The 14,661-nt window shown below is 44.2% G+C and overlaps 1 protein-coding gene across 1 annotated transcript in view; it reads right to left on the bottom strand.

Moving 5' to 3' along the window:
• CASTOR2 (cytosolic arginine sensor for mTORC1 subunit 2) overlaps positions 1 to 14,323 on the bottom strand; it is a 127,933-nt gene extending 113,610 nt beyond the window's left edge. Inside the window, exon 1 of the mRNA XM_084299433.1 lies at positions 13,861 to 14,323. Coding sequence (XP_084155559.1) covers positions 13,861 to 13,973 — 113 coding nt within the window. The 5' untranslated portion in view covers positions 13,974 to 14,323. The remainder of the gene's footprint in view (positions 1 to 13,860) is intronic.
• Positions 14,324 to 14,661: the final 338 nt, after the last annotated feature.

Raw genomic sequence — 14,661 nt, 5'->3', positions numbered from 1 at the left:
ATAGGTGATGTGACAGGTCCTCAGTTCATCTTTGGACAATGTGAGAACAGAATGATTAGCAGTGTATGATGACAGTGATCGCTGGCTGGTTCCTGGAGAGCTGATAAGTTATTAAGCTAAACAATGCATCACTATTATGAGCAAGTCAGTGCACTAACTGTAATTTCCTTGAAAGCTGAGCAGTGCATGATTATACTTGTCCACTCAGACTCCCTGCTGGCAGCTCCGTATTCTGCTATTGTTCAGAGCTCCACAGCCTCCCCAGTACCCAGGATACAGCCGCCTGAAAATGTATTCTTCACATCCAGCCCCCGTCGTGGCAGCTGTCATCTGAAGGGTACCGGGAAGAGAGACATTCTCTGTCCTGAAGCACAGCTATTAGAGCCCCTGAAAACATGTGTTTTTGTTTGTCAGCACAAGCTACCTCTCATTTCTCGTCGAGGCAATTTCCATTTCAAGAGTGCTCTGACTTCAGAATGACATATATACATATATATTACATACATACATTTCTACTTATTTGTGTGTGTGCATTCAAAAACACACATGCTCACAAGTACATCCCTGGCTGTTTTCTTTATGACGCTCAGGAAGACTGCTGTTATTACTGGAAGCTCGAATGGACATCTTGCAACCCTACTTACGTTTCTCTCTGAAAGTATAAGCAAAGAAGACAGAGCACACCTTCAGTAACGAACCTAGGAGAAGTAGGAACAGAAAAGGCAAAAGAGAAGGAAAGCACAGCAGTCAGATGAGAGGGATTTCAAGTGGCTAATGCAAACACAGACTGGAAACATGGCTCTTGTCACTCCTACCAGAAAGAGGCAGTTCAGCAGCGGTGGTGGTGCAGGGCATGGAAAAAAGAGTCAGGCTCCTACTACAGAGCTGCTCTGTGAGATGAGCAGGTCCCTCACCCCCTCTATGCCTCTCAGTTTCTCCCTCCATGCAGAAAGCCAGCTGTGTCTCCCAGCTCTCACAGATGCAGCCAAAATGCACCAAGATAGGTGACCCCTGAGCACCCAGCGGCTGCAGGGATTGCAGCTGCAGAGCGGGGCAGTGCGGGGGCCTGATGCTGCACTGCTGGAGAAATGGAGTAAAGCAAGTCCCTAACCCACATGGTTATGGGGTAAGATGAGCACAGAGATCCCTGTTTTGATTCCCTAAACTAATTTTCAGCAATGCATCTTCACTCCTTCCTGCATGAAGTTACACTAAGCCTCCCCCCCTCCCTGGCTTTGGTACACTTTCACTATGCTTTTGTCCTGAAAGGTTGTCAGCAAGCCTGTCCAGGAGGCAATTTTCTTTTAAAAGCCCCTAAGCGTTTTTCCCTCCCACAGTAACAGACATTTCAGAGTCTAAGCCCCATTGGCTTCTAATGAGCCTTGGGGTGCCAAGTGCTTAAGCCATTTTTTTTTAAATGGGACTTAGGTGATTCTGAAAATATTATCATGTACCTCACATTAGATTTGATATAAAGTGAACATTAAGTGGGAAGAAAACCTGACACTGAGAACATTTGACAAGTGCTTAAAAGGTAGAGTCTAATTCATTTCAAACTTTGTTTTATGTAAGACTTGTTTAAGGAGCACCATGAAATTCTCTCATTGTCCTTTTCTCTGTGCTGATCCTGCAAGGAATATATAAACAGTAATATGTTTAAACAAGCCAAGGAAAATGTACCACTCTATTTTGAATCCAGGAACTGTTCTATTCCTGTCATTGAGTGTTTTGTTGTTGTTGTTGTTGTTGTTTTTCCAAATGCAAGTAAAAAATCGTTATTGTTGGAATTAAAAACACAAAAGGAGCAAATATAATACTCAAAACATGATACTGGTGATACACAGAAGATGTGCTTATCCTATAGTTTGGCAAAACGGAAAACACCACTCCTGTTCATGTATCTCATACTTCACAACTTATTTCTATCCCTACAACAAGATCGAATCATCTGACCATTCTCCTGCCCAGTAAAGAAGGGGTAAGAAGTCAAACAATCATTTGTACCCTGACTCCAAAATTAGCCATCCCACAGCTGCACTACAGCAGCTGTCTGTGAGCTCGTGCCATACACATAACCAAAATGATTTGGCTTCAGAGGTGCCTTTTTTTCCCTCACTGAACCTGGATCACGCTCGGCAAGCTAACAACAACCTCCACAACAGCAGAGGTGGGAGCTGCTGACTCGGGGCCAGGAATCTCAACTGCTTGGCTACGATCCTCCATCTGCACCCTCAGCTATCCAGCCAACAGGGGCTGCGCCTAGAGATAGAGTCAGGAACTGTTTTAAGTGCTGTGGCCATCTACAAATCCATAAGAAAACACACGGTTATGTTCCAGTCAGGGGGAGCTCAAAAGGAGATGCACTGCAGTAACGCGCCACGGAAGGCTATCAAGCATGGATTAACAGCCAAGGATGTACTGGCTCAAAGGCTTGCTGATATACTGCAAACATAGAAGAAAATTAATTTAAAGCATATACCAACATACATCTCCAAAGACCACCGATGTTACACGAGGCATTTTACACACACATGCACACACACTTTGTCATTTCTGACTTTTTTTCCTGTTTTATTTCCCCACCAAGAAGTAGGTCATTATCACTTGTACACTTTCACAATGAGATACCCATTGAAAACACGCTGCTTCACAAGCCCATTAAAAGCTAATACATAACCATATTGTTTTGAGACTATTTCATATTTAAATCATTGCCTGAGATTACAATCCAGCCACCATCTGAAAGAACAAAGCCGTTCAGACGGGTACAGGACGCACAAAGTCTTTTTACATTAGTCATTCCAGGCTGATTTCACAGCGCTGCGCAAAGAAGTATTTATTTCCCTTACGCTGCAACACCAGAAGAGCTACCAGGGGACAGCTCGGTGATCCGGCACCATCCCTTCCCTTCGAGACCCCTCTCCTTGCCCAGACACACAGCGTCAGTCCTCAATAGCACGGAGCGCCTGTCCCGGGGTCAAGCCCCGGCGGCCCCCGAATTACAGCACTGCGATGGGTAATGTGGCAAGGCACGAAGCCAAGAAAGTGACTGCGTGCACAGGAATTATGAGAACCACTCAGAAAGGCAGGGCGTTGGAGTAACTTGATACGGGTATGAGGGCTATAGAGAAAACTCTTCCATATAGTGTGGTTTCATCGCATGATGAGTATTGCAGAAGGATTTCAGGAGCTGTGCAATAACCAAAGCACCACTTTTCCTGCAGGCCGTCCACCACACAGTGCTGTGCGCTAAACCGAGCACCATTTGGACTCTATGCCATTCTAATACTTTCCCTTACTTGTGTCAAAGACATAAATAAAGCTTCCATGTCGAGGACTGGGGTTGAAGTGGCTTCATTAGTCTTGTACATCCATCTAACGGTCCTACAAATTGTAATTCAGCTGCCTGCACTGATACAGAAGTGAGTACATGCCCTTTCCCAAGGCCAGCTTTGCTCTTATCCAGCTATGGAATTTTTTGGCTTCTACTTTGTTTAAATCAGAGCAGCCTCGAGGCTGCTCTAACTTCAGCTTTTTTTTTTTTTTCTTTAAACAATGTGCAGCCAATAAGCAGTTTCACATGAAATGCTCACGAAGAAACATAAAGTACCAATAAATTAATGCAACAGACAGTTTTTCTTCCATACTGAGGGACCTCTCCAAAGCTAAGAGGTCGTACAACCCCACTATTACCTTCAAAAAACACATTGTCCTGTTTAAATGAAACATTAAATCACAAGTTATACTAGGATAGGGAAAGCAGTGCCAAACAGAACAAAGTTATAATGTCAGGAAGGTCAACAACACCTCAACTCACAGGACAGCAAAGCCACGTGCAGGGCTTTAAGTACAGGATTCACCTGGGCAACACCCTGCGGGACCATCTCCACTCAATTGTGCCTTAGCTGGGGAGGCAGTCAGACCAGATGATGGCCAGAGATCCTTCCCAACCTCAACCACTCTGTAAAGATGTGCTGTTTTCTTCTTCTGTGACAGCACTGTACCAGGCTTGGACTGAAAACACCACAAAAAGGTTAAGGTCCTACTACAGCATTAACTGGCGTAAGTCCCACAAGAAGCTATCATGTGGTTAGGAGACCTCAGTCTCCAAGCCAACCTCGTGCTTTGTCGTTCTTCTCCCTCCTTGAAATAAACCATAACGCTTGCTTTGGTCAAGCTGAATTCTTGCAAACCTCTGCTTTGCTCAGCCAAAATCATTCTGGTCTAGCAAAGAGGTCCCCGTTGGCCATCAAAACGCTGAGACACCTGTGTGCCAGGGACACTGAAAACAAAGTAAACATTAAACCAAAAATCTCCGTGTTAAAAGCAATGCTCTGTTCTCAAGGAATCTCATCATTTTATCCATTCCTAACTACCGTTGCCTCACCTGCAGTGCCTGTAACTCAAATCCATTTCATTTTCCAGAATAATGTATTAATTTTATTTGCACAGAAATCTCTACAGACAGTCTACACTGCTGAGTTTTGCCTGAAAAAAAGACCTCAACTGAAACAGCGATCTGTCTTGATTTGTGTGCCGTAGTCCACAAAAGACAAGCATTGCTGGACACACGGCCCCATCTCTTGCTGCAGAAACCCATTCACCAACTGTTCTAAAACCCATGGTGAGCTCGAGAGAAGGAGCCAGAAGCATGTATGGTTTCCCACCTTGCTACCTCAGCTCACGCAAACAAGTCATGCACAGTAAAACTCTGCCTGGCTGATGAAAACGCCAAATGGGTGATAACGCACACCTCAAAACACATCATCTCAGTATTTTACAGTCTGTCCCAAATTTATCTCCGCAGCAATGAGAGGGAAATTCTACCATGCCCATTTTGCAGCCCAGTAGTTAGGACATGAAAACAGTTAAAAGTACAATTTTATTTTAACATTATAAAATCCGATCTACAGATTTCAGATACCTGAAATCATTTTTTGAGTGATGGCATCTTACGTGTAAGGAAGATTGTTTAAATAAGAATTAACTATCAAAGGAAGTATGTTTGTTGCTGAAACTCCAAAGCAAATTTAACAAGTCAATTGAGGAGAAATCGGTGACAAAGCAACTGGAACCAGTCCATTTACGCAATAAGCCAGATTTTAATAGCAACAGCATCTTCTGCAAGAAGAGTAATTTGAAACGAGGAAAATATTCTCTCAATTTAGTTCAGAATGATCACTAGTTCATTCCAGGTTGAGACACAAATTAGGAACTGAAAAAGCAAGTAAATTTGTTTTTTCTTTTTTTTTTTTTTCCCCTCCAGTCTGCAAACAAGAAGTAGGTGTGGGAGGCTGAGATCTACTAGCTCTAATCTCTTGACAGGCATAGTCTCACGTCACCATCAATTCAGTTTGTTTTATACAGATCAGAACAAATTGTTTAGTTGCATACACAAAATAGGTTCATACTTTTTTTTTTCTAAATACTCAGCACATTTAATGTTGTTTATTATTTTAAAACAGCAAATCAAAATGCTTGCTTGCCATGTTATAACCAAACTCCAATTTCCACCCAAAAGCAGCGTGAAGAAGATCACAACTGGAAGATTAATCATGTAATAAATAAGTCATCCATCATTTTCAAAAAAGCATAAAAATAAAGACTGAGTAAATCTATGTAAATGTATACAGTTGCTTAGATGCATACAGAGTATATCCTTCTCATTACTAAAACAACCTTTTTTCGTTTTGCCGAGACCACATTTATTTGCAAGCAAGTGCCTTAGAGGCTATCAGCAGAGGAGAGTCAATCGCTCTTTAGGAAAAGAAATAAAAACAACAAATGTTAAACAAGATTAACATGGGCCGTTTCCATCACGGTCTCTGACTTGTCAACTTCAGCCAACTCACCCTGTAAAACAGGATATATTCTCTAGCATAATAAAGGGTTGAATGCTCATCTTTTAATCACAGAACTAGAATAAATATTCAGGTATCACTAAAACCAGTGTATATCATTGCTCAGATCCTCTGACACAATATTTCTAAAAGCCTGAACAGAAAAAAAAAAGACCGGAAAAGACGTTTTAACTGTTCTACCTGTGTCAAAACTTGTAAATTTTCCCCTCCCAGCTTTAGAAATTGCCCCCAGTATCATTTAATAATAATAATAATAAAAAGTCCACCGATTTGAATACTTTTATATAACACTTCAAGGTTGCATTTTTACTTTCAAATTAATGTAGTTTGCAATACCTTATGACATCTCTGGTATCCTTTGTAATGAGGACACTAAAACCGTGGGTTAAGAAAAGCAACGTTTCCTATAGAGTTACATCTGCATCAAACACATTCACACTTATGAAGCAGTTGGGTTCCTTCTTTACAAACAATTTCTACTAAAAGAATTTGGGCCAAGGACAGTTGACCAGCAACTACAGCCTACATCTCCCTACAACTACTGGACAGTAATAGCACAAGTATCTTAAAAAACACTTATTCCATCACATCAACGAAACTGAATTGGTCCAGAAAGGTCTGAAAACCAATTGCTTTGCCAACTGAGCCATCCACACAATAGCACGTCCCAAAGTCCTCCAAAGATTACCAATGGTTTGCTGCCACCAAACAACTCACTTGTCATTTCCTCATGCCAACATTGTGCTAAACAGGAACTCCAATAGCACAGCATTAATGCTGGGAGCCCTCTGAAGTAGGCTGCAGTACAGAAGGACTTTTTTATTTTAATCTCCGGTTAAGAATATTTAACCAAAGTAAGGAACAAGATCTGGTTGGTGAGGAAGTTTAGGCATTCATTGCTTTCTTTTGGTTGTAAAAATAAAACTTTATCAACCAGTACAAAATGTTTATGATACATCAGACCACAAAAATGAGATCTGATTCTCTGTTTCCATGGGCAGCACAGTAAAACTTAGTGCTGTACGTCTGAAGCTAACGGGACTATATAGTCATGAAAAAGGCTTTATCAATCTTTATTTCCTTTGTTCCCTAATAAAACATTTTTGTCTGTTGTTTTCTCAACAACTGTATCTTACAGTTAGTTATACAAAACCAAGCTGAGCTTGGGGGAGGAGAGATCTTTTTACTTTGAAATGATAACTGCAACTTACAGGCTTTGCTCTGTTGATTCTGAACTGCAATGAATGGAGTTATTTCCTCACATTCCTCTTGTATAATTCTTCCTTCACCAGCCTTCAGCTATCAGCAGATCAGAGCTGGAGTTTACTCTGGAGTTGGCAGTAAACAAAAGAACAAATCTGCACTGTTTCCTCTGAAAAAGAAATTGTAGCCCTTGTCCAAACACATTAAAAAAAAATCGAAACATGCAGGACGATTAAGGAGTTGTGTATTAGATAAATGAGGTAGTGTGCTCAACAGATATAAAAAAAAAAAAAGAGTAGAATTAAGTGAAAAGATCTACATATTTATAGAGGACAAACAAGGCACTGTCAAATAGTTCCAGCTATCAAACGGGGCCTAATTTAAGTTATAACTCAGCAGCAGGAATAGCCTGTGGATTCAAGCTATTGTGTTAATGAACAACTCAACTGTTACTTCTCGATGACAAATGCACAACAGTCATGCGATCCTTAGCAGACCTGCAGCGCTGCTGCTGAAGCAGAAGAGCGCCCAGCTTGCAGAGGAAGCCATCTAGGAACTAACAAAAGCCACATTTTTCGTTTAAATATTGACTTTCATCTGAAAGTAATAAACAAATATTCAGCTGAAGGGAGTTTTAACAATTTACATGGCAGAAGATAAATATTTTTTCCTCTTTTTTTATTTCTCAGCTCAACATCAGTGGGCACCAGTGCTGCTTCCTCTACATGACTGAACTTGTAGCGTATCCCCAGATGATGGATTGCATCTGTGCAACAGCTCTGCCCATGGACAGCAGCAGTTCAGCATGGGAAATGAGGAATAACAACCACCCCAGGACAAGCTACAGCCAGGTGTTTGTTTATTTAAAAGGCAAATGTCCAAGTTCAGATGGGGGGTGGGAGAGGAAAGGGAGGAAATCTTACAAAATGAACAGTTCTGTTACAAAAGCCAACATCTAAACCAAACATTTCTCCAGCTACAAGGCACTGTGAGTTTGGTCCAGAACTGCTTCTTTGGTCCAGATTCTGCCTTCTGAATCCCACTTACTTTCTAAATGCTCCTGACAGCTTCTGACCAGGCACCAGCCTCAGGGCAGGCTGGGGACAGAGGGACACTTGCCAGGCAGAGACAGGAGTAAACCAGGGCAGTGTCAGAGCAGAAAAGAAAGGAAAATCACAACAACATTTGAAAATAAACAGTAAGAGACTACCAGGAAGGAAACCTACTCTTTACAAGGTTTAATGTATTAAAATACCACAGAATGTCCTCACATCCCAGTGGTAACTGGGATGCCCAGCAGCCCCAAATAGAGCGATGACATTCACAATTAAAGAGCTGATGTCCTTTGTTAGGCCCAAACAAACATCTGTTCGCTCTCCCTCTTACTTGTTTGATTCTCCCCAGCTCTCGCTGGTCCTGACCATGCAGCAGCAAGCTCAGCACCACACAGGGACACGGGAAGGCAGTCAGGAAGGCTGAGTGCTTTGGGGAAGGGTAGGCAGGTGGCTTCGGCCACCAGACTTCACATTGCTCCAGCCTCCCGTGGCATCTGGACATCAATGTTTGGGTCCCTCCATAACCGATGGTCAGCCAGCCAGGCTGAAAAAGGAGTCCCCAGACCTCAGATACCACACACCAAAAAGAAAAAATGAGTCATTTTGGAGCCTTTGCCACACCAAAGGAAAACAAGAGCAACCTGTTCTGGTGAGTCAACACCGCAAAAGCCTCCATTCAGTGGTCTTCCTGGGACATACTGAGGGGTGGAAGCCAAGAGCAATAGGTTTTAGCAACAGGAGTAACTTATCCTTGCCAGATCACCCAATGCTGCAGACCAGTCTGTACTTCATAATAGGGACATAAATGACCCTTGTTTGCCTAAGTTTATACCAAAGGAATGGACTTCTGATCTCCTGAACTCCCTTAAATGATGCAGATTTTAAGATATATTTCAAACACTTGTTCATCCTATTATGTTTTGAAATCCAAAATAGATCTTTTATTACAGTATCTCCAATTTCAGGACACCTAAACGGTAAACAAGCGATGAGGGAATGAAAAACACTTATATTAATAGCAACAACACATTGTTTATAAGTAGGGGTGTCGATTATTACTAAGCAAAAGGGACACATCACCAAAGAAACTATCACAAAGTTAGCAAAAATAACAAACCTAGCTTCATGGCTTATTCACATACGAGATAATCACAGAATTTCTAGGTTGGAAGAGACCTCAAGATCATCGAGTCCAACCTCTGACCTAACACTAACAGTCCTCCACTAAACCATATCGCTAAGTTCAACATCTAAAAGTCTTTTAAAGACCTCCATGGATGGTGACTCCACCACTTCTCTGAGAGAAGCCAGTTTATTCCACACAGCTTATCGCTGTTTACTTCTCACTACCCTTTGATTGGAATGAACATTTTTAAGCACCTCTCTGAGAACCCCTCCTGCCTCTGAGCGTCCCCTGGCAGAGGCAGCGTGACAGCAGTGCTGAGCACAGGGCAGAGGCCAGCCTGGCTCCTGCAGCCCACCCGGCTCCTCTGAGAAGCATCTCTTCTCTCTCGTGGATCCAGTGCCAGGTCTGGAATCTGCACCTTGCAAAGTACCTGTGATTCTGCTTGAAGCCACCGGTGTGCAGCAACTGCACCTCTAGAAGGCGACCTGGGAGCCTTGCAGAAGAAACCAAGATGCTTTAGAAATGGCTGCCTTAAACACTCCTGAGACTGAGGTCTCACCCTTCACACATGGAGAATTTGTTCCTTCTCTTTAGCACACTGAAATAACAAGGACCACCACAAACTAAACGCTATCAGAAAACTCTCAATTACAGATTTTAAGATTTTCGATGCTAGGCACAGGACCTACTATTATTTTAACTGCCCAGCTCTGTGAACAAACCAACCTCTCAACTTCATCCTAATTATAACTTAATATTATTAGAATTTAAATAACACCTTTCTCCCTCAACTACTTCAATTCTCTGTTTACCACCAAACCTTTATATTAGGTACTGGGACCAAGAGAGGAAAGGCTACTTGTTAACTCATTGACTCCAGATGTTCAAGGGTCTTTCTATCTCAGCATTACCCAGAAACCAGCAAATGAAGGCCAGTTCCTTTATACAGACACAGTGCTTGGAAAAACCCTGACCCCACTTGATTCTCCAGGACTTGAACTCTCCGTATATATTTTTATAAACTCAAAAGACAAGGTCAACCTCACTTTTTCCATGTACTAGTGGCTCAGTGCAGGCGTTACCCAAGACTTGAAACTGTCCTTCCTCCCCCTCCATCCAGATTTAATTCTTATGCTGTAGAGGGAGACATAGTTAGAAGTGTGCTGCAAGCAGGACAAAGATCAAGGCTGGAGCATGGTAGCACATTAGGATGTCTATCAAGTCCTCGAGCAGGTCGTTTGGGACACATCATCTGACAGCATGAGATGTTTTAACCCTGTAGAAAGGAGATGCTTAATTTTCGTGGGAGGGAAGCTGTTCTTCTTGCAGCACTACAGGTGGGAAGGATGAGCACTATTCTCTGCCCCAGAGAATGAGCATTTACAGGGGCACATACAAAGAGAAAATGATGCAGTGTTAAAACCAGGCACAGTTACATTTACATGCACAAACACAAGGCACACCTTCTGAATAGGCGAAGATCCTTGGCACCAAGGAACCCATGAGCCAAATGAAGACAGGTCACGATCAGTAAAACACTAGGATGATGACGCTGAGAGCAACAGCAAAGAGATGAGGTACATGCAAATCTTCAGCATGCAACTAAACATTACAGGGACCTGATCCTCCACTAGGGTGCCTGGCAGAGTTCAGGTGAAGTCAATGGGTCTGCACTTATTTACACAAGCAGAGCACCAAAAGCACATTGCTCAGCATAACTAAGTCAGGGTTTCACTATTAGCTATCATTTGACTATCTGTCTCAATGCATCTCTGCATAAGATATCTCATACCTAACAAAGTTATGATTAATAGTGTTTTTCTTCCAGCTCAGTTCAGCCCACTGTTTTATTCACTACTGGTCTCACCTCTTCACCTCGTTAACTGCTTTCTTGCTTCTGGCCATCGGAATAGTTCCAAAATTGCTGTTCTTTGTTCAAAAAAATACTGCTATTGTAACAGAAGCTAAATTAAAAGACTCATGACATGAACAAGGGCAGACAAAGTGGCAAAAGGCCAACTAACGAGAGGGAGATTTGTTACTTTTCCTTCCCAAGAGGATTAAGAAAAACGTACAAGATTTGAAAAATTGTTCCAGCCCTATTCCCTAGTGTACGAGAACGTGAAAGATATTCCAATACTCCTTCCAGATCACTTCTCAGAAGTGAGAGCCTATGTAAAGCTGTGGAATCTCTTGCCTTACCAACAGAAGGATACTGGTGATGTCATTGCCACCTCTCTGGATCACATCTGTCCCTCAAATCATTATTTCTCACTGGCAGCCTTGCAGCACAGGTAAGAGCTCTGTTTAAGGTCTCAATGGGAAAAAGATAGGTAGTAAAAGTAACGGGCATTTTTATCTCATCAGATAGGACCAGCAGAGATGTAGGCCACCTTCTGCTTTCATCCCCCATGTAGTCCTTCCCAGGTGGGGTGGTTGGGGGGAAATGTGTCTTGCACATTAATAAGAAGTTGTTGTCTCCTGGGTGCATCCACTTCTTAGAGTGAGAATAAACCAGCAGGACCATAAATTCAGTTACATCTCTCAGAGACTTTCACTTGTCACACAAACACATCCATCAGAGCAGAAGGTCCATGGGGCAGGGGTCTTGGGTGCAGAAACCCAGAGGAGAAAGAGCAACATCTCAGCACTATCGGCTGTCTCAAGAACGACAGAGGCAAGCTTTCCCTTCTTTCCCCTACATTGCTACTCTCTGCAAAAACACAACAAAAGGGAAATAGATAGAAGCTCCCCATGCCAAACAAAACCTTTCCACAAACAGCTTTCTTCCTGACCAGTGAGGTTCCATGGAAGCGTTACTGATACTCACTGCGTGGAAAGAGCCAGACACCAGTGACCTGGGGAATCCCGAACTGCCCAGTGCTGCACCCCAGTGCGGGACCAGCTATCGCAGCGCAGGGCAAAGGGCACACTTGCTGTCCGAGCCTTTCACACCTCTCTACGTACAGATACAAAATTTAGCATGAAGCAAAAAGAAAACAGGACCATCCACGAACTTAAATACGTAAATAAATCAGTAACCCCCAACCCCCAGCCTATGCATTAGAAGTGACAGGTTTGAAGATTTCATTGCTGACGCCGACAGTGACACTTTGTCAGCGGGGGGGGAGCAACAGCCCCCCCACCAAATCAGCAACCGCTTTCAATTAGCAATGAAATAACACATGAAAAATAGAAATTTAAGATTGAAGAGCCTTTAATACCCCGCTGGGTATTCAGGGACAGCAGTAAACAAGGTGCTGATGTGCATTACGCTGCAAACAACGTTAGCGCTGAGCCAAATGGGATGAGCCCCAAATCAGAGTGAGATTTCAATGCATGAAGTTTAACTGTGAGATAAGGGACTGTAATCAAATTACACCACAAATAGGTCCATTCATCCATAAGCATTATTGCAGAGAGAGGATTGAATTACAGCTTGGAATAAAACAATTTAAGAAATAAAAAGCAAATTTATTATCTATTTATTATTGTCCTACTGCCAAAGAAAATTTCCCACCTTCATTACAAGAATGCTATCTAAGATGAATCTGAAGAGAAAGCTGAAATACCAATTATCAGGCTGGAAAAACAAGAAGAGTTTGAGTCGTGCTATTTACATTCCCATTCCTCTTTCTGAATAGAGCAACAAAGTCAACAAGCGAAGTGAAGACATAAGAATATGCATTTGCAATTCAAGTTGTTTTGCTGTGAAAGGCCTAGGCAGCGAGGCACACTCAGTAACACTGGCCAGAGTGTTTTCTTTCCTTCCCCTAAGAAAAAAATAAAATTCTTCACGGTGCCTTCCATTACAGTTGTTTTTTTTTTTTTTTTTTTTTTTTTTTTTCCTCCAGAAAGCTATCACAATCCCTATTACTCAACACCACGATTTTTAAAGAGCACCAAGTGCAAGGCGAGCATTGCCCCTGCCCTCCTGCAATCCGGCAGCACCAAAAAAACACCTTTTAGCGCAAACCTTTGCACGAGCCGCTCCGGCAGCGAGCGGCAACGACCGGGAGAGGGGAGGGAAAAAAAAAAAAAAAAAAAAAAAAAAAAAGCGAGAGAAAAAAAATAAGAGAGCAAGAAGGGGAAAAAAAAAAAAAAAAGGGAAGAGGGGAAAAACACCAGCACCAAGCACTCCTCCTCCTCCTCCTCCTCCTCCTGCCGCTGCCTTTGTTGTCCGGCGGTGGCCCCGAGCCTGCCCCCCCGGCCCCCACCTGTTCCCGTTGCGCTGCCCCAGGACCTTTTGGGGGGGACCCCAAACTCCGGCCCCCCCAGCTTGGGATGGGGCAGGAGAGCTGCGGGGGGCACAACCCCTGCTCCCCCCCCAAAAAACACCCCTCTAAGGGGCAAGGTGTCCCCCGGGGCCAGCACCCCGGCTCGTAGCAAGCAGGGTGCCCCCCCCAAAAACACAGCACCCCAAGGTGCCCCCCCAAAAAACGCAGCACCCCAAGGTGCCCCCACCCCTGGCAGCAGCACCCCGGGGTGCAGGGGGTGCCCCCCGAGCAGGGAGCCCCCAAACTCCTGCACCCCCCCCCGAGGGGGCGAGGAGGGGGCGCCCCCAAACCCCGTCCCCTTTTGGGGGGGGCAGAAAGGGGGGGTCCCCGGCACCCACCTGGTCTTGGAGGAGAGGAAGGCAAGTTTGATCAATCCGTAGGTGAAGAGCTGGATGCTCTCCTTGGCTATGCTGGCCACCCGGAGCCTGTGCTCTAGGATGTGCAGTTCCATCTTTTCCTCTTTCTCATTTGTAGTTCATCTAGCCCCGGCGTTAATGGGGGGGCTGGGAGGGGAGGGGGGGGGGGGGGCTCTTACTGCCGGCGCCCCGGGCTCGCTTTTTGTGTTGCCGTTGCTTTTATTATTATTTTTTTTTCCCTCCCCCTCCTCTCCTTCCCTCCTCCTCCTCCTCCTTCCCTCCTCCTCCTCCTCCTCCTCCTCCTCCTCGCCCGGCTCCTCTCCCCCTGCCCGGCTCCGGGGGCGGGGGGTGCCAAAGTTGCGCGGGGGGGCGCGGAGCGGGGCCGGGGCAGGGGCAGGGAGCGGAGAGGAGCGGGGCCGAGCCGAGCCGCGCGGGGCCGGCCGCACAAACAAGTTGCCACTCACGGCCCGCGCCTGCGCAGCGCCCCGCCGCACGCCGGGCCTTGGAGTCCGCGCAGCCACGGCAGCCCCCGGCCCCCCTCCGGTCCCCGCCGGGCGGCTCGGAGGGGAAGGAGGGGGCCTGCCCGTGAGCCTCCCTCCCCCGTCCCGGTCCTTTGTATTTTTGAAAATGTCATGTCTTGAATTTTTACTTTATTTCACCTTATTTTACTTTACTTTATCTTAATTTTGTATTATTTTAATTTATTTTATTTTAGTTTTACTTTACATCTTTATTTAAAATTATTTTTATCTTATTTTATCTTTTCCTTATATTTTCTCTTTT

This window comes from Netta rufina (genome assembly GCF_964035555.1).
Source record: "Netta rufina genome assembly, chromosome: 21".
Taxonomy (NCBI): domain Eukaryota; kingdom Metazoa; phylum Chordata; class Aves; order Anseriformes; family Anatidae; genus Netta; species Netta rufina.
The sequence above is the reverse complement of the archived record's forward strand: the minus strand, read 5'-3'. Positions and strand labels throughout refer to the sequence as shown.